Source organism: Dasypus novemcinctus, chromosome 26 (genome assembly GCF_030445035.2).
Source record: "Dasypus novemcinctus isolate mDasNov1 chromosome 26, mDasNov1.1.hap2, whole genome shotgun sequence".
Lineage (NCBI taxonomy): Eukaryota > Metazoa > Chordata > Mammalia > Cingulata > Dasypodidae > Dasypus > Dasypus novemcinctus.
Window position 1 is genome coordinate 2,811,248 of NC_080698.1, and position 25,549 is coordinate 2,836,796.

The 25,549-nt window shown below is 39.6% G+C and overlaps 1 protein-coding gene across 19 annotated transcripts in view; it reads right to left on the minus strand.

The window, feature by feature from the left end:
* The window catches only part of ULK4 (unc-51 like kinase 4), a 659,217-nt gene that overhangs the window by 334,744 nt on the left and 298,924 nt on the right, over positions 1 to 25,549 (minus strand). For all 19 annotated transcript variants that reach the window (XM_058288214.2, XM_058288209.2, XM_058288208.2 and 16 more), the window contains one exon: positions 24,717 to 24,809. In XM_058288214.2, coding sequence (XP_058144197.1) covers positions 24,717 to 24,809 — 93 coding nt within the window. The remainder of the gene's footprint in view (positions 1 to 24,716; positions 24,810 to 25,549) is intronic.

The following is a 25,549-nucleotide window of genomic DNA, read 5'->3' on the forward strand; positions in this document are numbered from 1 at the left end:
CACTATCCCCTTTCCTCCACATCTTGCTATCCTCCATCATCTACTGTTTCTCTGACATTCCACCTCCCTTTCTTTGGCCCCCAAATTGTCTGACTTTTTATTTCTAATACCTTTGTTCTGTTTTCTTTTATCCACTCTTGATATTATTGTCTTTCTTTTCTCTTTCCCTCTCTCATGAAAACACTGGCCTTTTAATTCACACTATATTCCTCCCAATATTCAGTTGACTGTCTAATTATAGGTACTTTAGTTACTGCTATGACTCTACACAACCTACATGAGTCTAATATCCATTCTCCTAGATCTCACATTGTTGCTCTGTTAACATTTATTACCAATACTACTTTATACATTTTCTTTTATTACTCATTTTGCTTTCCCTGGCGTTAATATTCTCCTTCAAAGTGAGCTTAGCCAGCAAGAAGAAAATAGAGTAAGAAGAACAAAGTGACAAAGAGAAGATATAACACTTATGCACGAAAAGCAACTAATTAATCTCCAAGACTATACAAAGAAGTTAATGAACTGATTAAAACCATCAAGATAAAATGATGACCAGAGAGCAACAAAAAACTACAAACCAAACCAATAATCAGGAAAACATGGCCAAATCCAATGCACAAACTAAAAACCAGGAAGAGGAGCAGAACATGGGACAAGTAATTAAAGATCTCAAAACATATATTACAGAACAACTTAATGAAGTACAGGAAGAGATTAACAATATAAAGAAAACACTTGAGAGGCGAGGCAAGATGGCATCTGAGTGAGTGCACCTTATAATCTCTCCTGCAAAGAAGTGGTTGAGTAGGCTTGGAATTTTGCTGGACCGGGCTGTTTTGGGTGTTTGCAGGACAGGAGGTGTCTGGACATCGATTTAGTGGGACGGTGACAGAGAAAATTCTTGTAAAAGGTAGAATTTTGGGTTTCTTTTACAGAGATCAGGGCTGTGCGCAGGATGCTTCCCCCTGGGGCTGGCGGCCTGGCGGCAGCGATTCCTACAGGCTTTGCTGCACTGGGGAGTTCCCAAGCCCTGAGCGGGCTATTCAGGGGCTTACAGGGTAGGAGGTGTCTGGAAGTCGATTTGGCGAGACAGAGACGGAGGCAATTCTTGCAAGACGTGGAATTTCGTGTTTCTGACTCGGAGATCAGAGCTTCGGCTAGAGCCCCTCCCCCTAGGGCAGACAGCCCATCTGTGGTGTCCCCAAACTGTTTGTACTACAGCAGCGCCCCCAGCAGGCTGTTTCGGAGGCTTGCAGGGTGGGAGGTGTCTGGAAGCCGATTTGGTGAGACAGTGACAGAAGAAACTCTTGTGAGAGGTGGCATTTTGGATTTCTGACACAGAGGTCAGAGTTTGCGGGCGTGACGCCTCCCCCTAGGGCTGGCGCCCAGCTGTGGGGATCCCTGAAGGCTGTGTTGCGCTGTGGTGCTCCCAGGCTCACTGTTAAATGGATGCATGGTTCCCAGGTCTGTGTCCCCGAAACCCAGGCGGCGAACACTCCAGAGACTCACACCTCGAGTCTGCAATATCACAGACTTCCCATCCCTGAATCCACCATGCCCTGAGATCCATCTGAGGTCCTTGATTGTCCTAGCCCTCAATGTTTGTGTTTTTTTTTTCCTTTTTATTTTTTTCTTGTCTTGATTGCTAATATTGCACTATCTCCTGGTCTTTTCTCCAATTGTATCCCCAAAGGTCCTTTTTCATTTATTTAGGCTTCTTTTTCTTTCTTCTTTTCTTGTTCTTGCTTGTTTCCCACCCTTTTCTTTGCCCACCCCCCTTTTTTTCTTCTCTTTTTTTTTCTTTTCTCTCTTTTTCCTCTTATTTTATTTTATTTATACAATAGGTGCTGCAGGGAGCGACGCACATTTGCTGTGTTTCCTTATCCTCCATTTCCTTGTTTCTCTGTGATTGATTTTGGCCACCTACACTATCCCCTTTCTTCCACATCTTGCTATCCTCCACCATCTACTGTTTCTCTTACATTCCACCTCTCTTTCTTTGGTCCCCAAATTGTCTAACTTTTAATTTCTAATACCTTTGTTCTTTTTTCTATATTTTATCCACTCTTGATATTATTGTCTTTCTTTTCTCTTTTCCTCTCTCATGAAAACACTGGCTTTTTAATTCATACTATATTCCTCCCCGTATTCAGTTGACTATCTCATTATAGGTACTCTACTTACTGCTATAACTCTACACAACTTACATGAGTCTAATATCCATTCTCCCAGATCTCACATTGTTGCTCTGTTAACATTTATTACCAATACTATTTTACACATTTTCTTTTCTTACACAACTTCCTTTCCCTGGCCCTAATATTTTCCTTCAAAGTGAACTCAGCCAGCAACAAGAAATTAGAATAAGAAGAACAAAGTAACAAAGAGAAGACATAAGACTTTTGCAAGAACAACAACTAATTAATCCCCAAGACTAGACAAAGAAGCTAAGGAACTGATTAAACCCATCAAGATAAAATGATGACCAGACAGCAACAAAAAACTACAAACCAAACCAATAATCAGAAAAACACGGCTCAATCCAATGAACAAACTGAAATCCAGGAAGGGGAGCAGAACATTGCACAAGTAATTAAAGATCTCAGAACATATATTAGAGACCAACTTAATGAAAGAAAGGAAGAGGTTAACAATATGAAGAAAACACCTAGAAAGGAAATTGCAGACACATGCAAAAAGATAACAGATATGATGGGAATGTACACCACGGTTCAAGAAATCAAAAATACACTCGCAGCAAATAGCAGCAGATTAGAAGAGGCAGAGGAAAGAATTAGCGACATGGAAGACAGTACATCAGAAATCAAAGAGATAGTAGAAATGATCGATAAAAAGATAGAAAAAATCCAGTTAGGACTTAGGGACCTGAATGACAATGGAAAATGCACAAACATACGTATAATGGGCATCCCAGAAGGAGAAGAGAAGGGAAAGGGGACAGAAGGGATGCTGAAGGAAATAATGGCTGAAAACTTCTCAAATCTACTGAGAGACACGAATGTACATATCCAGGAAGCACAATGTACCCCAAACATCATAAACCCCAACAGGCCCACCCCAAGACATATATACTTTTCAAATTATCCAAAGCTCAAGACAAAGAGAAAATTCTAAAAGCAGCAAGAGAAAAGAAAACCATCACATACAAGGGAGGCTCCATAAGATTAAGTGCTGATTTCTCATCTGAAACCATGGAGGCAATAAGGCAGTACTATGATATAGTCAAGGTACTAAAATAAAACAATTTCCAACCAAGAATACTCTACCCAGCTAAACTAGCATTCAAAAATGATGGCCAGTTCAAAATATTTACAGATAAACAGAAATTGAATGAGTATGACAACAAGAAACCTCCCCCTCAAGAAATACAAAAGGCAGTTCTTCAGGAAGAAAGGAAAAAACAGGAGAGGCAGAGATGGAGGAGAGTGGAAGAGGAAAAAAAAAGACAAAAAGAAAAGGAGAAAAACAAACAAAATATGACAAACACAAGTCCAATCAAAATATGACTAACAGAAATAATTCCCTGAAAGTAATAACACTGAATGTCAATGGATTAAACTCACCTATCAAAAGATTCAGACTGGGACAATGGATAAGGAAATATGACCCATCTATATGCTGTCTAGAAGAAGCACATCTTAGACCCAGGGATTCATGGAGGCTGAAAGTGAATGGTTGGAAAACAATCTTACAAGCAAACAATAACCAAAAAAAGACAGGAGTAGCTATATTAATATCAGACAAAGTAGACTTTAAATGTGAAACAATTGTGAGAGACAAAGAAGGATACTACATATTAGTGAAAGGGACAATCTCTCAAGAAAAATGAGCAATCATAAATATTTATGCTCCTAACAAGGGCGCCTCCTGATACGTGAGGCAAACACTGGAAAAACTAAGTGAAAGAATAGATGCCTCTACAATTTTAATACACCACTATCAACTTTGGACAGAACATCTCAAAAGAGAATCAGAAAACAAAATATTTGAACAGTATATTAGAGGAGCTGGATCTAATAGACATATACAGATCATTACACCTGAATACAGCAGGATATACATTTTTTTCAAGTTCACATGGATCATTCTCCAAGATAGACCATATGCTAGGCCACAAAGAAAGGCTCAATGAATTCAGAAAGATCGAAATCATACAAAATAATATCTCTGACCACAGTGGAGTGAAGCTGGAAATCTGCAAGGGCCAGAAGCCCACATGTAACACCAAGATATGGAAATAAAACAGCACACTTTTAGAAAAACAGTGGGTCAAAGAGGAAATCTCAGAAGAAATTAACTACCTTGAAACTAATGACAATGATAACAAAACATACCAAAACGTATGGGATGCAGCAAAAGCAGTACTGAGAGGGAAATTTATAGCCATAAATTCAAACATCAAAAAAGAATAAAGAGCTAAAATTGAAGAACTAACTGCACATTTAAAGGAATTAGTAAAAAAACAACAAAGTAACCCCACAGGAAGAAGAAAGAAAGAAAGAACAAAGATAAGAGCAGAACTAAATGAAATAGAAAATAAGAAAGCACTTGAAAAGATAAACAAGACCAAGAGCTGGTTCTTTGAGAAGATCAATAAAATTGACAATCCCCTAGCGAGACTAACACAGAAAAAGAGAGAGAAGATGCAAATAAACAAAATAAGAAATGAGAAAGGAGATATCACCACTGACCCCAAAGAAATAAAGACTATCATAAGAGGATACTTTGAAAAACTATATTCCAACAAAAATGACAATTCAGAGGAAATGGACAAATTCCTAGAAACACAGAAGCAGCTTATGTTGATGAAAGAAGAAACTGATGATCTCAACAAACCAATCACAAGTAAAGAGATAGAATCAGTCATTAAAAACCTCCTAACTAAGAAGAGCCCAGGGCTAGATGGCTTCACAGGTCAATTCTGCGAAACATTCCGAAAAGAACTAACACCAATCCTCCTAAAACTCCTCCAAAAATTAGAAACAGAAGGAACATTACCGAACTCATTCTATGATTCCAAAATTACCCTAGTACCAAAGCCAAACACAGACACCACAAGAAAGGAAAATTACAGACCAATTTCTCTAATGAACCTAGATACAAAAATACTCAACAAAATACTTGCTAACTGTATTCAACAACACATTAAACGAATTATACACCATGACCAAGTGGGAATCATTCCAGGTATGCAAGGATGGTTCAACATGAGAAAATCAATCAATGTAATACACCATATAAACAGATTGAAGGGAAAAAAAATCACATGATTATATCTATAGATGCAGAAAAAGCATTTGACAAAATACAGCACCCTTTCTGGATAAAAACACTTGAAAAGATTGGAATATAAGGAAATTTTTTTAACATGATAAAGACTATAGATGAAAAACCCACAGCCAACAACGTTTACAATAGTGAAATCCTAAAATCCTTCCCTCTAAGATCAGGAACAAGACAAGGATGCCCACTCTCTCCCCTTCTATTTAACATTGTCTTAGAAGTACTTGCTCGAGCACTGAGGCAAGAACCAGATATAAGAGGCATTCAAATTGGAAAGGAAGAAGTCAAAATTTCATTATATGCAGATGACATGACCCTATACATAGGAAACCCTGAGAGGTCTACAACAAAGCTTCTAGAACTCATAAATGAGTTTAGTAAAGTCGCAGGTTATAAGATCAAAGCACAAAAATCAGTAGCATTTCTGTACACCAATAATGAGCAAGCTCAGGAGGAAATCAAGAAACAAATACCATTTACAAGAGTAAATAAAAAATCAAATACCTAGGAATAAATATAACTAAAGATGTAAAAAACTTATACACCGAGAACTATACAAGACTGTTCAAGGAAATCAAAGAAGACCTAAATAAATGGAAGAATATCCCCTATTCATGGACAGGAAGACTAAATATTATTAAGATGTCTATCCTACCAAAACTGATCTACACATTCAGTGCAATCCCAATAAAAATCAACACAGCATTCTTTAAGGAACTAGAAAAACTAACTGTGAAATTTACTTGGAAAGGAAAGAGGCCTCGAATAGTCAGACATATTGAAAAAGCAAAACGAAATTGAAGGAATCATACTATCTGACTTCAAAACATACTACAAAGCTACAGTAGTGAAAACAGCATGGTATTGGCACAAAGAGAGACACACTAACCAATGGAACTGAATTGACAGTTCTGATATAGATCCTGATATATATAGTCATATAATATTCGATAAAGCCACCAAACACTCTCAACTGGGAAAGAATGGCCTATTCAACAAATGATGCCTGGAGAACTGGATATCCATATATAAAAGAATGAAAGAGGATTACCAACTCACACCTTATACAAAAATCAACTCAAGATGGATCAAAGACCTAAATATAAGAGCCAAGACCATGAAGACTTTGGAAAGCAGTGTAGGGAAGCATCTACAGGACTTTGTAATAGGAAATGGCTTCATGAACTTCACACCAAAAGCATGAGCATCAAAAGAACAAATAGATAAATGGGACTTCCTCAAAATTAAAGCCTTCTGCACCTCAAAGGAGTTTGTCACAAAAGTGAAAAGAGAATCTACACAATGGGAGAAATAATTTGGTAACCATATATCTGATAGGAGACTTATAACCTGCATATACAAAGAAATCCCATGTCTCGAAAATAAAAAGACAAACAACCCATTTAAAAAATGGGAAAAAGATTTAAACAGACACTTCTCCAAAGAAGAAATACAAATGGCCAAAAAGCACATGAAAAAATGTTCGAAATCTCTAGCTATTAGGGAAATGCAAATCAAAACTACAGTGAGATATCATCTTACTCCCATAAGATTGGCAGCTGTGAAAAAAACAGAAGACTACAAATGCTGGGGAGGATGTGGAGGAATGTGAACACTCATCCACTGCTGGTATGAATGCAGAAGGATCCATTCTGGAGGACAGTTTGGCGGTTTCTCAAACAACTAGCTATAGATTTGCCATATGACCCAGGAATTCCACTGCTGGGTATATACCCAGTAGAACTGAAAACAAGGACACAAACCGATATATGCACACCAATGTTCATAGCAGCATTGTTCATTATTGCCAAAAATTGGAATCGACCCAAATGCCCATCAACAGATGAATGGATAAATAAAATGTGGTATACACATACAATGGAATACTACTCACCTTTAAGAACGAATACACTACACACATGTGATAACATGGATGAATCTTGAGAACCTTATGTTGAGTGAAACAACCCAGGCATTGAAGGACAAATACTACATGACCTCAATGATATGAAATAAATAAACCAAGCTGCCTCAGAGAGCTAGAAACTGAATGATAGGCTTAAAGGAAATTGGGGAGTAGAGAAAGGATGTAAGCTGACACCTATATGGGTGAAATCTGTGATAAGCTGGAGGTAAGTATTTGTACAAGGAAGGGATAAAATGGGGGCATAGGGTTACCTTTGGGTGGGGCTTTGAGGAATGAGGAGGGCTACGGATGGGAGGATGGGTAATATTGCCCAAGAAATTTGGGGGGGTATGGGGGAACATACAAACATAGGAGATTGTCAGGTATTTGGTTGAGAGTATAATGCTGAGAGAACTTTTTCGAAAATATAATAAGGAAGGTTACCTGTTTAAGATGTTTAAAGGGGATAATCTGGCACAGGACAGGCTTTTAGGGAGTGTGTGAATGCTCATTTTGCCTTAGTGGGTTATATCATTGGATAGAGACCCATATAATGAGAGTGAAGGTATACCCACAACCTGGGGATGACCGATGTTCTCAAATAGAGGGAATTGTATCTCTCGAGAGAAAAGATGGCTCCCAATGGATTAGGGCAGTTGAGCATGTCAAGCCCTCAACACTGTTGCAAGCATCTCTGAACATGGCCCTTCAAGCAATGAAGATTGACTGTCACTGTGGGTCCTGAGGGGAGGGGGAAAGAGGTATTGCATAGATGGACTCGATGTAACTGTGTAGGCAATAGAAGTGTTCCACAAGATTACACAAGGATGGCTATAAGACATGTTAAATTACAGCAAAAATGTATAGGGGCTGATAGGCTAAAACATAAAACATAAAATAATTAAAAATTTAGAAAACTGTATAGTCTAAAAATATAAAGCACAATGTAAACACAAATGTTACCTTGTTTGAATGCTATTGTCTCAATATCTGTACATCAGTTTCAGTAAATATAGTATGAACATGTAAAAAGATTATTGCTGTGGAAGGGAAAAGGGTTTTATGTTGGATATGTGGGAGTACTGTATATCGTATATAAGAATTACTGTGATCTAAAACTTTTGTGAAGATAAGCTTAATAATTAGGAAAAAAAAGAAAAAGAAAGGATGTAGACACTGAAGAAAAGACAGAAGAAGTTGCCTTGCCAATCTGCATACAGGACAACACTTATTGCAGTGATGGAAGACAAAACATCAAAAACAAAGCTTTCACATTTTTTAATTTTTTGATACCCCAATTTATTTTTACCTCAATTTTTCTCAATTAATATGCATTCTATATCTAACCTTTAAACTCATCACTATATCCCATTTTACTATTAATGGAACCTGGCAATATATTGGGCTTCATTTTTGAAGAAGTTTTGGATCACAGAGAGGTTCAACAATGGCAGGGGAGGAATACTGGTGTGGGATGTTATTGACAGGGGACACATGGTTGGCAGGGAGTTCTCCAGGGCATATATCCGGGGTACATAAAAATGTTTGGATATTTTCATATCCAATTACAATTAAAACAACTATATTGTTACAATTACAAACAACTGAGGGAGTGCTGAGTTCCTAGCCAGGAGAGCTCTATCACAAAGGAACAGCAACAATCCCCCAAGTGCAACAGCAAAGATCAAAAAAGAAGGAAGGTCCAACAATGAGCCCTTGATACTAATGACTATGCTTGTGAACCTGTGCACCTGAAATAAGAACAAGGCCTAGAGCTGCAGGGTGCCTAAGAGTTACCTCCTGAGAGCCTCCATGTTGCTCAAATGTGGCCAGTCTCGAAGCCAAACTCGGCATGTAAATGTGTTGCCTTTCCCCCAGCGTGGGACATGACTCCTGGGGATGAGCCTCCCTGGTGCTGAGGGATTACTACCAAGTACCAGCTGATGATGTAACTAGAAAATGATGTTGAATAAAAGGGTCAACTCGACCAGCAGAATATCTCAGTCAACATATAATACCAGGAGTTAAAAATGCTTTTTGACCTGAATAAAAGGGGGAAATGGAAAGGACAAATGAGTTTATATGGCTGAATCTCCAAAAAGAGCCAGGAGGTTATCAGAGGGGTTGTCCTTATGCACACCTCAGCAGAGTCCCAGAGACAGATAAAGTAGATACAACCTCAGGTATTGGTTCTTCTGAGGGCTACAGAGACCCACAGGTTCTATGGTCATGGAGATGGACTTCAGTGCCATGTCAGCTGGCCCTACTTTGGAGTTTGTGTTTCTGTGTGATGGAGCTGGACTCAGATGTGATCTTCTGAATCTCTAGACTGACCATGTGATAGCCAGGCCCTGAGCCTGAACAGACTAGCAACTCCTACACTCTGGTTTATTGGACTTACCCCACTCAGCTAACATGGAGTTGAAGAAGGTCAACCCCCATACCAGGGAGCCAAGAGTGCCTACAACTGAAAGCAGAATTGCATCCAGCATCCATGTGGAATCTAAGCCCCCTCTTGATATAGATGTGGAGTGGACACAACCATTCGAAGCTCCACAGGATGGAGGAATAGAGTATGGATTAGAGTAGACTTACTGATATTCTATTCATGAACTATTGTGATTAGTAATCGAAGAAAATGTGGCATTGGTATGGAGAAAGTGGCCATGGTGGCTGCAGGGGGTAGGAAGTGGGAGGAAGAGATGAGATGTGGGGGCATTTTCGGGGGTTGGAATTGTCCTGGGTGGTGCTGCAGGGACAGTTACCGGACATTGAATGTCCTCCCATGTCCCACTGGGTGGACTGTGGGAGAGTGTGGGCTATGGTGTGGACCATTGACCACAAGGTGCAGCGGTGCTCAGAGGTGTATTCACCAAGTGCAATGAACGTCTCATGATGACGGAGGAGGTGGTTGTTATGGGGGGAGGAGTGGGGTGAGCACAGTGGGGGGTTTATGGGGACCTCATATTTTTTGAATGTAACATTAAAAAAATAAAGAAAGACCAAAAAAAAAGACAAAATGAAAGTGCAAAAGGCCCAAAGGAGAGAATATGGGGAATGTTACAAGGGCGGGGAAGTTAGATCAAGACAAACATGAAGAGTGTAAAAACAACCATGAGTCCATACGGAATCGGGGCAGATGGAGCAGATGGAAGTAAAAGCTGAGAAAACAGAATGCGAATTGTGTGTGCAAATCTATGTGTATAGGCAGATGTATACATGAATGGATTCATGTATGTGTACATGCATATATGTAAGCATGTAGGAAATAATGATATAATGACAGAAATTAAAAATAGAAATACAGTGCTCCAGCACCAGCAAAAATACATACATATATACATCCTACATTAACATTCTGATCCTAAACAAGTGGTTTGATCCTCATCTTTACACATCCTTAACAAACTAGGAAAACAGAGATGGTAATCTGATGTTAAATAAGTAATTTAAAGAATATCCCTTTTGAGTCTTGAAGACGATGAATACATGTGGCCACTGGATGAAGAAATGGGAAAATATTGATCATGGTAAAGGATAAAGGAGATTGCCTGATGCCAGACCTTATATGTGTGTAAGAATCCAAGTGTTCCACTGGAGGATATCAATCAATGTTTGGATGACAAATGGCCTAGGAAATCTTGCAAAGGTTTGGGTTTATCACTGTTATCATGGCTGCCATCTTCTCATGGGCACTGATATCCTCACCCTGGAACTCCAAGGAGGTCCCGTTTCTCCTGGCAACAAGCCACTTACACTGCTCTCCTCCCCACTGCACCAGCCAGAAGAGCCCACTGAGCAGTCATGGCTGCACAATCCCCACAGGAGGGTTGCTCTAGGTGACTGAATCATTTCTGAATAATTACTGGTGCCCTGAGGGGCTTGCTACTGTGCTAAACTCAAGACCTAAAAGCTCAAGAGTCTTGGCATCTAGCCCTGGAATTCCCTTCATACTTGACTAGCCCAGGCTAGACCTGCAGTAAAATAATTAAGTTATTTGAGCACCACTATTTTCACAATACTTTGATGTCTCTTCACAAAGGCCACAGAGTTTGTTAAAGACTCTCTGGCTCTGCCTAGTGATCCAGGATTCCTGGACTCTTCATAGTGAGGAGCTATGAAAAAGATGGCCAGGGACTTATGGATTACACCCACTGCCCATCTCTCCAGGACTCTTCCAAGCTTTACTAGGAAAGACAAAGAGAATCACAGTCTCAATCTGAGTCTCAAAATGCATGAGTCTGAGGAAATAATGAACAAGTGATAAAATATGGCCAAGTACACATTGCTCATGATATACAGCCAACATTCTAGATACATATAAAGCAGGGCACCTGGATGACACCCAACTTAAGAAAGAATGCAAGGAGAAAGTGGAAGAAATGGAAGAATGATCCAACAATATATGCAACCCTTCACTCAAAAGAGCCTGGAGACTGCCCATGTGAAACCCACCTTTAAGAAGGGTTCCAGAGGGGACTGAAGACCCTAACAGGTGAACCCCTCTATCCTGTCTCAAAGAGATAACCATAAATAGTAAGTCCTAAAGCTGTTGAAACAATTTACTAGGGAAAATGTAATACAGTTTTCCACAGGGAGAAATCATGCCTTAAAAATGATTTAAAAGGGAAATGTAAAAAGAAGAACTCATAAAAATGATGATTATACCCACAATAATATCTGCCATATTTACAATCTCTTAAAGTAGGACACGGTTGATAATTTTAAAAATGCTACAGCTCCAAATAAAAATATATATAAACAGCAGTGAAGCAGTACTTTGGTGTTAGCACTTTTATAAATAGTCTAAAAATAGTACTATATAACTTCCAGTTATCCAGGTAAGAGTTCAATACCATGACCTCACAATTCATTGGCCTTATGACATTCAAACTCTTCTTATCCCACCTTCAGCCACCCAGTTTCTAGAGTTCCTTGCACCCCTTCAAAGTCTGACTTTCAAGCATCCTCACTTCCTAGCTTTCCAGCTCAATTACCCTTCCACCTGAGCACTGGATTCCAATTCTTCTCTCTTACAGAATATTGCTTGGGGATATCCCTAGGACAAAGGCATCTGTCTAGCAAGTCACCCTTACCTTCTTCTATCATCAGTTTTATTCTTTTTTATACAGACAACTTTTTCAGTGAAGGGCCAGAAATAAATGTTTTAGGTTTTGCAGACAATAAAGGACTATTATAACCACTCAGCTCTGTAGATGGAACACAAAAGCAGCCGCAAACAATATGTAAATGAACGGGAGTGGCTGTGCCCCAATAATATTTTATTTACAAAAGCAAACAGTCAACTGGATTTGGCCCTTAAAAATCTGTGTTTTACCAACCTCGATAACTAGATAATTCTCCTCAGTATAGAAACATAACTAAAGTATTATTCATCTTAAAATCAAAAAACCTCTCTTGACACCTCATCTCCCTCCAGCTTCCATTATTCAGCTCTCCTTTGGCACAAACTCCTTAAGCATCACTGGTCTCCACATCATCATTCCCTCCTCAACCCATCTCACTAGGTTTCTGCCCCCACTTGCCACTGAAAATCACTCTTAGAGAAGCTATTCCTCTTGTTATCTGTTATCATGGTTAGTTCTCCAACCTCATTTAATGGAGCAGCATTTGACACTAGTATTCCCCCTTCTGAAAATCTGCAAAAACTGGGGGCTGGCTCCTTTATTACTGATGCTTGCATTCGTGCAGCAATAAACCCCCTGACCTCAATCTTAAATGCCACCTTCCAAAAGAGACTCCTTTGGCCACCTTCTGGAAAATAGCCCACCCTAGCCAATCACCCCATTCTCTAATCCTGCTATGTTCTTCACAGCTTTTGTAACTAGCTGAAATTGTGATACTTATTTGATTTTTGTGTATTGTCTATTACTGCCATTTAATCATCAGCTTCATGGAAGCTGAGACCTTGCCTGTCTTATCCAGCTGAATGAACACCCCCAGTGAGTGGCTGCTTAAGAACTACCTGTGGAGGTGGCGGACTTGGCCCAGTGGTTAGGGCATCTATCTACCACATGGGAGGTCCACAGTTCAAAGCCCGGGCCTCCTTGACCTGTGTGGAGCTGGCCCACGTGCAGTGCTGATGCGCGCAAGGAGTGCCATGCCATGCAGGGGTGTCCCCCGCGTAGGGGAGCCCCACGCACAAGGAGTGCGCCCCATAAGGAGAGCCGCCCAGCATCAAAGAAAGTGCAGCCTGCCCAGGAATGGCGCTGCACACATGGAGAGCTGACACAACAAGATGATACAGCAAAAAGAAACACAGATTCCCGTGCCACTGACAACAACAGAAGCGGACAAAGAAGATGCAGCAAAATAGACACAGAGAACAGACAACCAGGGTGGGGGGGAAGGGGAGAGAAATAAATAAATAAGTCTTTAAAATAATAAATAAATAAATAAGAACTACCTGTGGAGTGACTTATTGAATGAATAACTTCAGGTTCTCTTGCAGGTAAAAAAAAGCCAACCTGATAACCCATTCTGAGTAGCACAAGTCTGTGATGGGGGAAAAATCATAAGTTCTCAATAGATTATGAAGAAAGGAAAAGTAGCAACTGACTTTTCTTGAGGCAAGTAAAGAAATACTTTAGGGGAAAAGGTCAGGTAGCAGCTGTTAATGATGAAGAGCTCTGAACTTCTATTTCAATACAGAAAAAACTGAATTATTGTTGACTGTAGCCCCCAAAACACCAGGGCCACTGTATGCTGGCTTCTGACCCAAGCCAGGGCCAGCATGGCCAGCATGGCATGAATAACCCAAGCCAGGGCAGCATGTGCCACCATGGCTCTCTGCCAGGCCTGGCTGCCACTCCACAAGGAAAGCTGTCACCGAGCCATGAAAGTCAGAGGAGAGGGACTGAAAGGAGCAAAACCCCAGTACGTAGAGCTTCTATGAGAATATGGTCTCAAAAGATAAAATTCTTTCTGATGACGGAGAGGACTCAACTGACCCCACACGATATGGAGAGGCAAAGAAATGTTTTCCAAGTCACCATGAACTCAGAGGAAATCTCTGTGAAAGGATCAAGATAACATAAGAAAGTAAACTGAAGTACTTAATGCCACCTATTAGGGGGTAACACTCGAAAAAAGAGGTTTTATATTCTGAAAACATAAGTAGCTTCAAAACAGATTTAGAACAATTACTATCGTCTTCCTCATGAGTCAGTAAGAAAAACAGAATACTTGGGATCAAACTCCTAAACTTTAAGGCTGGTGTCCTCCCATAATCCTATCAGAAACAGAATCCTGGGGCAGATGGAGAGAATTAACCTTTTACTCCATGAGTGCTTATGTAAAAACTTAGCATGAGCTCCAGTAGGAGACAAGGCTGAGTGATGCCACAGTTAACGTAGTGTTGTAGTATACATCATCAGCCAGAAGAGGGCTCAACACTCAGGGTGGGCCCAGGGAGAGGCTGACCTGAATGGGAGACGCAGATGACGCTGAGTCAACACGGGGCCAGGAGCTGCCACTGCGGTAAGCAGCAGGAGCAGCCCGGGGCGCGGAGCTGTGCTGAGGCGTGGGGCCACTCTTCGGGGCAAATGCCGTACAGTTAGACTTTGTGATATTCACTTGGGTTACGAAAAGGAAAAAAAATCTGTACTTGGATCCTGCTCCCAACTGAGTGACTTGGGCAAACAAATGCCCTCTGGGGCCTCATTTGTCTTATTTGTAAAAGGAAGAAATTGGTTCGGGTGATCTTCAGGTCCATACAGCTCAAAAAGTCTCATATTTCTGTGTTTACATGAATAAACACAATTAAGTTCTATTCCTTTTGAGCAAACCTTTTCCTTTCATGGGCCAGATAGTAAATATTTCAGGTTTTGCCAGCCATAGAGTATCTGTCTCATGTTCTTTGTTTTACAAGGATGGTTAGTTGGTTTTACAACCCTTTAAAAATGTGAAGAGCATTCTTACACCGCAGGCCATACAAAAAAACAGGCTGCGGCCAGCTGGTCTCATGGGCCATAGTTTGCCAATCCCCACTTTAGATGACCAGAGAAAACCTTCAAACCTAAGGATGCCTTGCGAAACAAAGAGGTTTACTGAATCTCTATGAGATTTAAAACCATTTTCACAATGCACAACTAGGGAACTACTAATTGCAAATACGTACAATAAACTCTAAGAGGCATTCTCATACATCAAACATCAAAAAAGTCATCTGAAACCACCTCCATCTGACCCAAAAATGGCTGCTGAGTATTTATGTGCTGGGAATAAAAATCCATGTTTAGAGAAAACAACGAAATCCATCAGTATGTTGAAATAGCCATTCTCCCTAAGAGTCCAGCAGACATGAACTCAAAACAGGTTCACCAATGGAGGGTTCCCCTATAAGGAAAACATGTCTATTCTAAATACACTTATAAATTCTGGATTTCTCTGGTACCAGAAAAAAACTTAAAATACTAAACACATCCAATTAACAACCCTTCCTTTAGAAGGTGCTGTTTTACTAACATCTACCAAAGGTAGTTAATAACCACTAGTTGAACTAAGATAAAAGAATTTCCCCAAAATTAAGACAATACTAAATTATTCAAGAGTAAATAAAAGGTCTGCTCATAAATGTTACAAGGACAACCTCAAAGTTAGCAAAATACCTCAGAAAACTCAACAATTAGGTCAATTAACTTTTAAACACCAAAAATACATATTGGACAAATAAGCAGGACTATAATCCCAATCGAGGTAGAGAGACAGAAAACAAAAAACAAAAAACTTTTGATTCAAAGATATTGATGAAAGGAACATGAAATTCAAGATTTGCTTAGTGTTTTAAATCTTCACACTTGCCTTTAGTCCTTGAAATTCCTCTACTTTACTAAGGAGTGTGTTTACTCTATATGAGCAAGTAGCTGAAAAAATGGGTACGTGGGCTATCACCACAAAATAGGAAAGCAGAAGTGAAAATGGACACTCAAGGGCTCAGTGCTGTTGGAGAAACCTTTACTTTATTTTCTGGAGTACTGGCAAAGAATAAATGGGAAAACCACATAAACGTGTGGGGGGAAAAAAAAAAAAGGAAATGGGAGCCTTAGAGGCACAAAGACTGACATACTCATTACAAGGCTTTTTGATATCCACAGGCACCCTGACAAGCAGCAAATTATTTCTGGGAGAAATCAGTTCATCTAATTTTAACAATAAAGTTTTACTTTTTTTACATAATTACTTCACCCATTGAAGTTTCATCAGAGGAAATACTGTGACTGTAAATTCAGCTAATTTCAACGGAGCAAAAGAACGCTAAATGACATTTTAACAACAGGGGACAATCTCAAATATCTCTGATGATTTGATCTTTTACCAGAATATAAAAATTTAAATTTAAATATACCATAATATGGCAAACCTAATTTTATTAACATATATATAAATTGAAAGGCAAATTCAAATGGAAGTCATCTTGTGACTAGAATGTTCTCTATGGCTTCCACAATTGTTATCTAAAATCAGTCCCAAAAGACTGCCTGCCCCATGCAGTTTTTTTCTGTTATTGAAAAACTATTTTTCCCATTGTTTGTAGACTACTGGACTTCTTGTTTGAATCAGTATTACTGCACATTTCTCCTTTCTGACTGTGGCTGTTTTTATTTATGAATTCCAAAAAGAAACATTGATTATGTTTGTAAACTGGTGTGTTTCTCTGGGTGCAATACAATATTCAAAGGTTTTACATTTACTTAATTAAATCATGTATTAGTCAGCCAAAGGGGTGCTGATGCAAAATACAAGAAATTGGTTGGTTTTTATAAAGGGTATGTATTTGGGGTAGAAGCTTACAGATACCAGGCCATAAAGCACAAGTTACTTCCCTCACCAAAGTCTATTTTCACGTGTTGGAGCAAGATGGCTGCCGATGTCTGTGAGGGCTCAGGCTTCCTAGGTTCCTACCTTCCAGGGTCTTGCTTCTTTCTGGGTTCAGGATTCCTTTCTTCCTGGGGTTCCAGCTTAAGGCTTCAGCATCAAACTCCAACATCAAAACTCAACATCAAAAACCCTCAACTCTGTTCTTTGCCAAGCATTTTATCTGTGAGTTGCCACCCACCAAAGGGTGGGGACTCAAAGCCCTACTGGCACAAGAGGTTTGCATCATTACTTAATCAAGGAAACCTATGAATCCAATATAATCTAATATGCCCAGAGGAAAAGGTCAGTTTACAAACATAAGCCAGTATTTCTTTTTGGAATTCATCGGTAATATCAAACTGCTACAAATCAAGATCAGGGCTTTGATTTGACCACATCATGAGGGTGTGCAGCATTTAGTCCCTGCCCCCTTGGTGATCTATATAAATGGATGTTCAATGAAGAACACAGAAGCAGATGAGTGAGAAGAGAGATACAGTTCCATAGACACGGCAGAGGCCTCAGGAAGAGAAATAAGCCGTTTGCCTGATAGCTTTCAGGGGACCTTCTGAAGAGAACAAAGCAGCTGAGCCCAGAAAGAAATGAGCCCCAGGAAGAAAGATGAGCCCTGTGCCAGCCTGCAGCTGAGACTGGAAGAAGCTGGGACCACGGAGCCTTAAGAGAGAGGAGGAAGGCTGAACCCTCACAGACGTTGTCCACTATCTTGCGTACACATGTTCACAGACTTTAGGTGAGGAAATACCTCTTATGGTACCTCTTATTGGAATCCTTAGGGCCTTGTGCCTGTAAGCTTATACCCTAAATAAATACCCTTTATAAAAGCTAACTGACTTCTGGTACCTTGGATCAGTACTTCTTTGGCTGACTAATACACTGTCCAAGGGTCGCTTCTTCCAGGACTACTTCCTTCAATATACCTTCCTCTAATAATGAAGAGGAGGAGGAAAAGGGGAGAAAAGTTAGAGGATGGAGGAGGAGGGTAACGAAGAAGGGGACAGGAGGGCAGGGGAGGGGAAAGAGGAATGAGCGAGAAAGGAAGAGGAGGAGGAAAGACAGAGGGAACACTTCCGTAGCATTTTTACAGGCCAAGTGCTAATATTACCCCTTTTTTCAGAAGAGGGAACTGAGGTACAGACAGGTTAAGGAACTGGACCCAGATCAAATACCAATTGAGTCAAATTCCTTTAGAAGGTCAGGCTGGCCCAGGAAACATGGAAACAGTGGTGACGGTGATGTTCAGAATCCAAGAACTCCTGTGACAGCCTCCGGTGTCCCAAGAGGAGCAAGGAGGATGCCACGGGAATCATCTTCCACTTTGCTGCCACTATTTTTCCCATTTCCTGCACCCTCAGTACCAGACGATATTACTGTTCCCCTCCCCCAATGTCTTCCATCACTTTCAGGAGATGAAGTGGATTCTGCACAAGTTTGCCAGGTGGTCAGATCCCCAGTGTGAATACTTCCTAAAGGACCTGGTAGCTAACACAGTGCCAGGAAGATCACAGCCACTGCTATATGGTCTGGAGCAACATACTATGTCCGGGGCAACCGACCACCTTGTCTCTTTGAGTGCCAGCTACGTCTTTGGGATCAGTGGTTTCAAGATTGGGCTGAGCAGGACTGCAATGAATTTGTAAGGCAGCTGGAGGTCAGTGAACCAGAATTTGTGGCAAAGTTTTACCAAGCAGTGGCTGCTACAGCTGATAGGACTGATAGGCATTAAAACCAAAGAGAAAACCACAGTTGATGGAGTTGAGACCATGACCTTAAAATGAAAACTCAATTCAGGCATTTCACTTAAAGGTCTGGAGATGGAAACCTGATCATCTGCCTGAACTTGCTGATCAGCACAAGCATGGTTGTTTTAACAATAATAGCAAATGAACTCCAATTATACATGTTTTACACCTAAGAAAATCAGATCATCAGTGTGCCTCTTAGCTTGCTTCTTTCTAAGAGATGTCAAACACCCAAGAATTTGATGGATTCAGTTGTAATGCTAACCAAAAAGGACACAAAGCATTGTAACACAAGTTTTGGCCTGCTGTTGGCCTGTGAGGGACAGGGGGTGATATAAAGTAGAACTGTCCTATCCTAGAAACTAGAGATTAAGCTTAATAAAAAATGTTTTTATATTTAGCTGGATTCAGAAGGCTAAAGATTTCACCACCTTGACCAGATTTTGGTATAACTATGTGACATCCCAACCTCCAGCTTTCCCAGTGATTATTTAATAAAATTACAGAAAATCAGGTGAGTGAGATAATTAGCTACTCCCTCCTCCACTGATGATTGAGTCCAGCAAGCAACAACTTTCTTCCTAAAGCATATGTGATATACTTGGTAGCAGGTGTTCCTCTAATCTTTGTTCTGCAATAATATGAATACTCTTTACGGATTGAAGGTGGGTTTTTTGGTACCAAAATAAAGTACAACTTTTCAGGGAAAAAAAAAAAATTCCTTTAGAAGCTCCCATAATCTTCTGGACTGATTGTGGCTTTGAAATTATCACACTGTTTTATAAAAGCCTGTTTATAAAAGTCTTGTCCACTAAATTCAAAGTGTCTTGAGAGTGCAAATTTTATCTTAATTATTACTTATCGCCATCATTCAGTAGTTGCTGATTAAATGTTTGAAATATGAATGGATAAAAGAATGAACAAACACAAGGAATGAAGCTGAAGACTGGTAGCTATAAGGCTAGAAGTACTTTTCACCAATGGCTACACCAGTGATTTACCTGAACTTCACCTAAGAGATCCCTAAAATTTTATTCTTCTAAAATGCAATTTTATGAATCTTGCCATAAAACAAATAGTTCTAATATTTTTTGATCAAACTAAAATAACAATTCTTCTTGGACGTGGAGCATAAATTTTTTTTTTTTTTTTTTTGCAATTCAGGCAAGAGCTAAATTTTCCTCTAAAATCACTCAAAGAAGATAAAATGTAATTTGTTTGCTAAGGAAGATGTGCTGAAAGTTAATTAGCTCTTAATGTAAACATGCTACTGAGGTCTTGCTCTTCCTGAGAGCAATGGTTGGGTGCAACTTACTGTAAAATTAAAGAGAGAAAAGGGCAGATCTTAGGAGAAAAAATTGCACCAAAGTTGCAAAAAATTCACCTCTCTGCTGCAAACTCAGTAAAAAACTAGATCCGCCAGGACAGTGATGTTTAAAACAATCCCTGTCAGGCACACTACTGATTTTATCATGCTCTTGTCCCTTATTTGAAGGAAACTTAGTATTACGAGTGAGCTTTTAAGGGTTTCTTTGTCCACTGACTCCTGTAAGTATGAATGCATAAAAATAATAAATGTTTCCGTTGTCATAGGAGGATGTGATAGTTAATTTCATATGTCAAACTTGGCTAGGTTATGGTATCTAGTTATTTGGTCAAGCAAGCACCGGCACGATTGCTACTGTAAGGATATTTCATAGATTTAAATCACCAGTCATTTGACTGCATCTAAGGGTGATTGCATCTACAATCAACAAAGGAGGCTACCTACAGCGAGGACAGGAGACACCTCATCCGATCAGCTGGGAATCTAAAAGCGGGAACTGAGGATTTCAGAAGTGAGAAAGAAGACATTCTATCTCCACTTCAGCCAGACTGCTTCTCCTGGGGGATTAAATGTCACTTTCATCAAGTTTTCAACTTGCAGGCCGCCCTACAGAATTCTTATTTGCCAATCCCCAACAATAAATTCCCGATTATTTACACATACACATATATCCTATTGGTTCTGCAGCACTGGAGAACCCTAAAACAGGTGGTTTAATGTTCCAATAGTTCATTCTTGGTACTTTAAATGTTTAATATATACAAGCTAAATTAAGATGCAGATCCTTTGAAGAACATAATGCTGTAAAGATCCAATTATTAAGCTAAATTTATAATAAATGGTTCATTATTTTTATATTACTAGAAATCTATTTGCTCAAAACAAGACATTCCACTCTTGATGCATACTTTACAATCAAACATTTTCCCTAAAAAACACTACTACGAAGTCAATGGGAAAGAGGTCATGGTTTAACAAGTTACCTCTTTAGGCACTTGCCAACAGCAGGAGTAAAACCCGAAAGGTAGGCTTACTTTGTTTGGGTTACTGTAGCAGTTGGATGTAGTTATGAATTCCAAAAATAGATATTGGATTATGTTTATAAACTGGTCTGCACCTGGGCATGATTAAATTATGATTAGAGATTTGATTGGGCCACATCAGTAGAATGTAGAAAAGGCAAGGCAAAGGACAGAGCTGAGGGTTTTAATGTTGGAGTTTTGATGTTGAAGTCTTAAGCTGGAGCCCCAGGAAGTAAGCACACAGAGAAAAAGAGAAGCAAGCCCCAGGAAGAGAGGAACCCTGAGCCCGGAGAGAAGCAAGACCTGGGAAGAGAGGAACCCAAGAAGCCTGAACCCTGGCAGACATCAATAGCCATCTTGCTCCAGCAGACAGAAATAGACTTTGGTAAGGGAAGTAACCTATGCTTTATGGCCTGGTATCTGAAAGCTCCCACCCCAAATGAATACCCTTTATTAAAGCCAACAGGCTTCTGGTATTTTGCATCAGCACCCCTTTGGCTGACTAACACAGTTACAAAAGCAAGTAGATAAGGAACACTCACAAAAATTGAACATATATTAGGCCACAAATAAAAGCAAATAATAAAAACTAGAAATAGAACAAAAAAGTATAATCAGATCCCGATACACTAAAACTAGAAGTGATTAACGAGGAGAAAATGTTCACCTATCAGAACGGCAATGAGGAAACATTTCTATACACCTCTGGTGATAAAAGTTTGGCACAAACGGACACTCTCATACACTACTGGAGGAGAAGTAGGGAGAGAGCAATTTAGCAACACCTTTCAAAACTATAAATGCTTAGATTAGTAGTTCTGAAACTTGTTTACACATTGGAAGCACATGAGCAGCTTCAAAAAAAATTGATGCCCGAGTTCAGTCTCCAGAGACTATGGGTTGATTGGCCTGGGGTATAATGAGGGCTTTAGAATTTTCTAATCATTTGTATCTCCTTTCATGAAACAATTCCACTTCTCCATTATCTTACACACATATTCACACAAGTGATGAATGGCCTATGTCATGAATTTTGGCTCTGTTTTATAACAAAAATTAGAAAAGAACAAATGGCCACGAATATGAGATTTGTGAAATAAATATGAAATATTCATAAAATGCACTGTTATATAGCTGTTAAAATCAGGTACAGATGGTATGTGAATTCTCTCTCAATAAAGTTATTAAAAAAGAGAGATGTAGACTGGCATAGTCAGCATGCTCCCATCCATGAGGAAGTAACATCCACAAAAAGAGTAACAGCAGCTTCTCTTTGGAGGAAGACTTGCCTGCCTTTGTGTGCTTTTTTTTTTTTAATTCCCCCCAAACCAGTTTTGTTTTTGCACTGGCTGTCTGCTTTCTGTGTCCATTCACCATGCACTCTCCGCACTGCTTGGTACTTTTCCCTCCCCTGTCACTCCTGCGAATGGACTTGGCAGGTTGCACATACTTCTCCAGGGCCTGTGGGTCTAGGAGGGCCTTTAGGGCATGAAGAGGGCTTTGGCCTTTATCACTTTGCTCTTGGCCTCTGGAGCCTTAGCAGACACTTAGCAGTGAAAAAGTCTTATTTTAACATTGTTTCACAAGAAAAGGCAAGCAGATCAATAGAACAGAACAGCAAAAGATGGTAAATAGTTTATTCAGTTAAAAATGATTTCGATATTTTTCCACAACGGGGTTCAAAATATATCTTGCTTTTCTTTTTTTTTTTTTACACAAATTTTACATTCTTTTATTTTTACCTTGCTCTTTTAAACTGCTATTTAGTATTCTATATAATGACAATATCACAATTTAATTTTAAAATTATTTTTCTCATTTTAAAAACAATAGGCCTCAGTGAAAATCCTAGCGACTATGTAAGCTCTTCTCTAGAACAGATACTTAGAAGAAGAATTGAGGGTTCAAAGCTGTGCACATTTTACATTTTAATTAAATTTAGTGAATAAATGTGTCAAAAGAGGTCCAACATTACTTGCAGTTAGGTGAATACAAAATAAAATGAGATCCCATTTCACATGTATCACAAAGATAATGGCAAGACTGACTAATTACTGATATGGAAAGATCTCTAAATCATTTTGATAAATGAAAATAGAAATTTCAGAAAATAAATTCAGAATGATAGCATCTCTAATTTTAAAAATTCAACCATCACAAAGCAAAGCTATTTATTTCAGTACATACACGATGAATTTAAACACTCAGAAAAAATTCAGGAAGGAAACACACCAAAATAATAATTATTACCCCTGGAGGACAAAAAATAAAAATGTTGGAGTGGAAGAACATGGGGAAATCATGTTTTCATTGTTGGAATACAAAGATGAAATATTAAGTGAGGAATTAAGAAGAAAAAAGTTTACAAAATTAGTCCACTTAAGACTACTTGTAATCTCTTAAGAAAAAAAGAACAAATACAATGACTTTTAACCTAATCTCTATTTTTAAAATAAAAAGGTTATATGTATGCCACTAATTATCCTTTCTACATCACTAGTATTTTTCCCCCTCAATATGAGAAAATTTTGAATAGACACTTAGCAAGAAGCCTAGAAAATATGCCACATGCATAGGCTAAAATAAACAGAATTTGTATTCAATTTAATAGAGTCACTCTTCAGAATTAAATTTTTTCTTTAAAAATAGAGAATGATGCCTTTTGAGTAAAGCATTTGGAAGGCTCACTGGTCAGATTTTTTTTTTTTTTTTAAACAAACTGGCACAGATTGTTCAGTGTAATATTTGCAAGTCACTGTCCGAAAACAGATAAGGCTGCTCAGAGCAGAAAGTAACCTGCCTCAGAGTTGCTCCAGGCCCAGACAGTGGAAGACCCAAAAGTTGAGGAGATCGTGGGTCCCTGTGACCAGCCAGCCAGTGATGGCACACCCATGTGCCCTGGCACACCCATTGGGAAGGTTATTTCAGTTCAACCTTTTGCTCAGTACTCATACTCCCTGCAAACTACCTTTCTTGATCACTAGTTAACAACAGTAATGGAGGGCTCATGATTAAGCAGTTCTTTCAGTGGTTGGACAGCAGACCAGGTGACATCAAGATGCTTGGGGCCAGGTGTTTCATTATTTTGTGAAAGACCAACTGACAACTCTGGAAGTGCACACCTCCTACAGATGGTACCTAAGTCAGCCAAAGGGCTGATGATGCAAAGTGCCAGAAATGTCTTGGCTTTTATGAAGGGTTTATTTGGGGTAAGGAACAACTGTTCAGTGCAGAATGACCTTTTTAAAAGTGAATGTGTTAGGTTTTGGTTTTTAAAGAATTTATCCTCTTAAAGCATTCCTCAGTATTTTTAAAATTCCAATAAGGGATAAAAATATAAGAATCAAGATAGCATAAATGACACCTATTACAAACCATGAAACATGAAAAATTACCACTGTAGCAGCTCATACACTAGTCTTTTGGAATCTCAGCACTTTTAGCTACATTTTCAGAACACAGGAAATTCGTTTTATACAAGAAAAATAAGAAAACAGAAATTGAAGCTCTAGTACCTGGTAAAGGTTGGACTGTGTTCAGTCATTGCAACCAGAAGTTTCAGCGCATATGCCGGTACTGGATCAGGCTCCGCGAGAATGTGCTCATACCTGAAATGATAAAGGGAACTTAAAAAATGCTCGGTGGTTTTTCTCATTCAAATCCTCCTCTGAACAACATTAATAATATGTCAGGAGGTGCAAACATCCAGTGGGGAAAGGTACTAAAATAAACTTATGAGCCATGGAGCTCACAGGTTACTTAACCTCCTGAAACTTCAAAGTTTCACTTGTCAAATGGTGAGGCTGATACTGACCTACCTCACAGGTTAGTGTTGTTGGGAGAATCCAGCAAGCTAACCCACGGAAAGCAGTTAACACTGAGGATAGCATCCAGCATGAGGCCAGTAAGCATCTGGCATTTGTGTCCACGGGCCCCCCGCTGCTCAAGGATCCACCGGAAGGGCTCCGGGATCCACTGGAAGGGCTCCGGGATCCACCGGAAGGGCTCACCGCTAAGATTTATGGAACATAGTAAGGTTGCACAGCTGGGGCCAGGGAAGGTGCGCAGGTGAGGCTTCCTTAGATGCTCCTCCCACAAAGGAAGAGCACAGCTTTCCCAGCAGCACAAATGCATCAACCTGTGTTAGAATGTTTCTGCCCAGGGGAGCCTTAGAGACTCAGTGACCAAGGTTTCCACTGCGGTCTGTCACACAAGACTCTCTGACGTGTATCAAAACTCGAGACTTCTGGAGGGAAAGCAGGTTTCGCTGGACAAGCAGTCGCACAGTGAGCCATTCTTATCAGTTAAGTGTTGGCTGGGAACACCCAGAGAACCAAGTTCCAGGTAC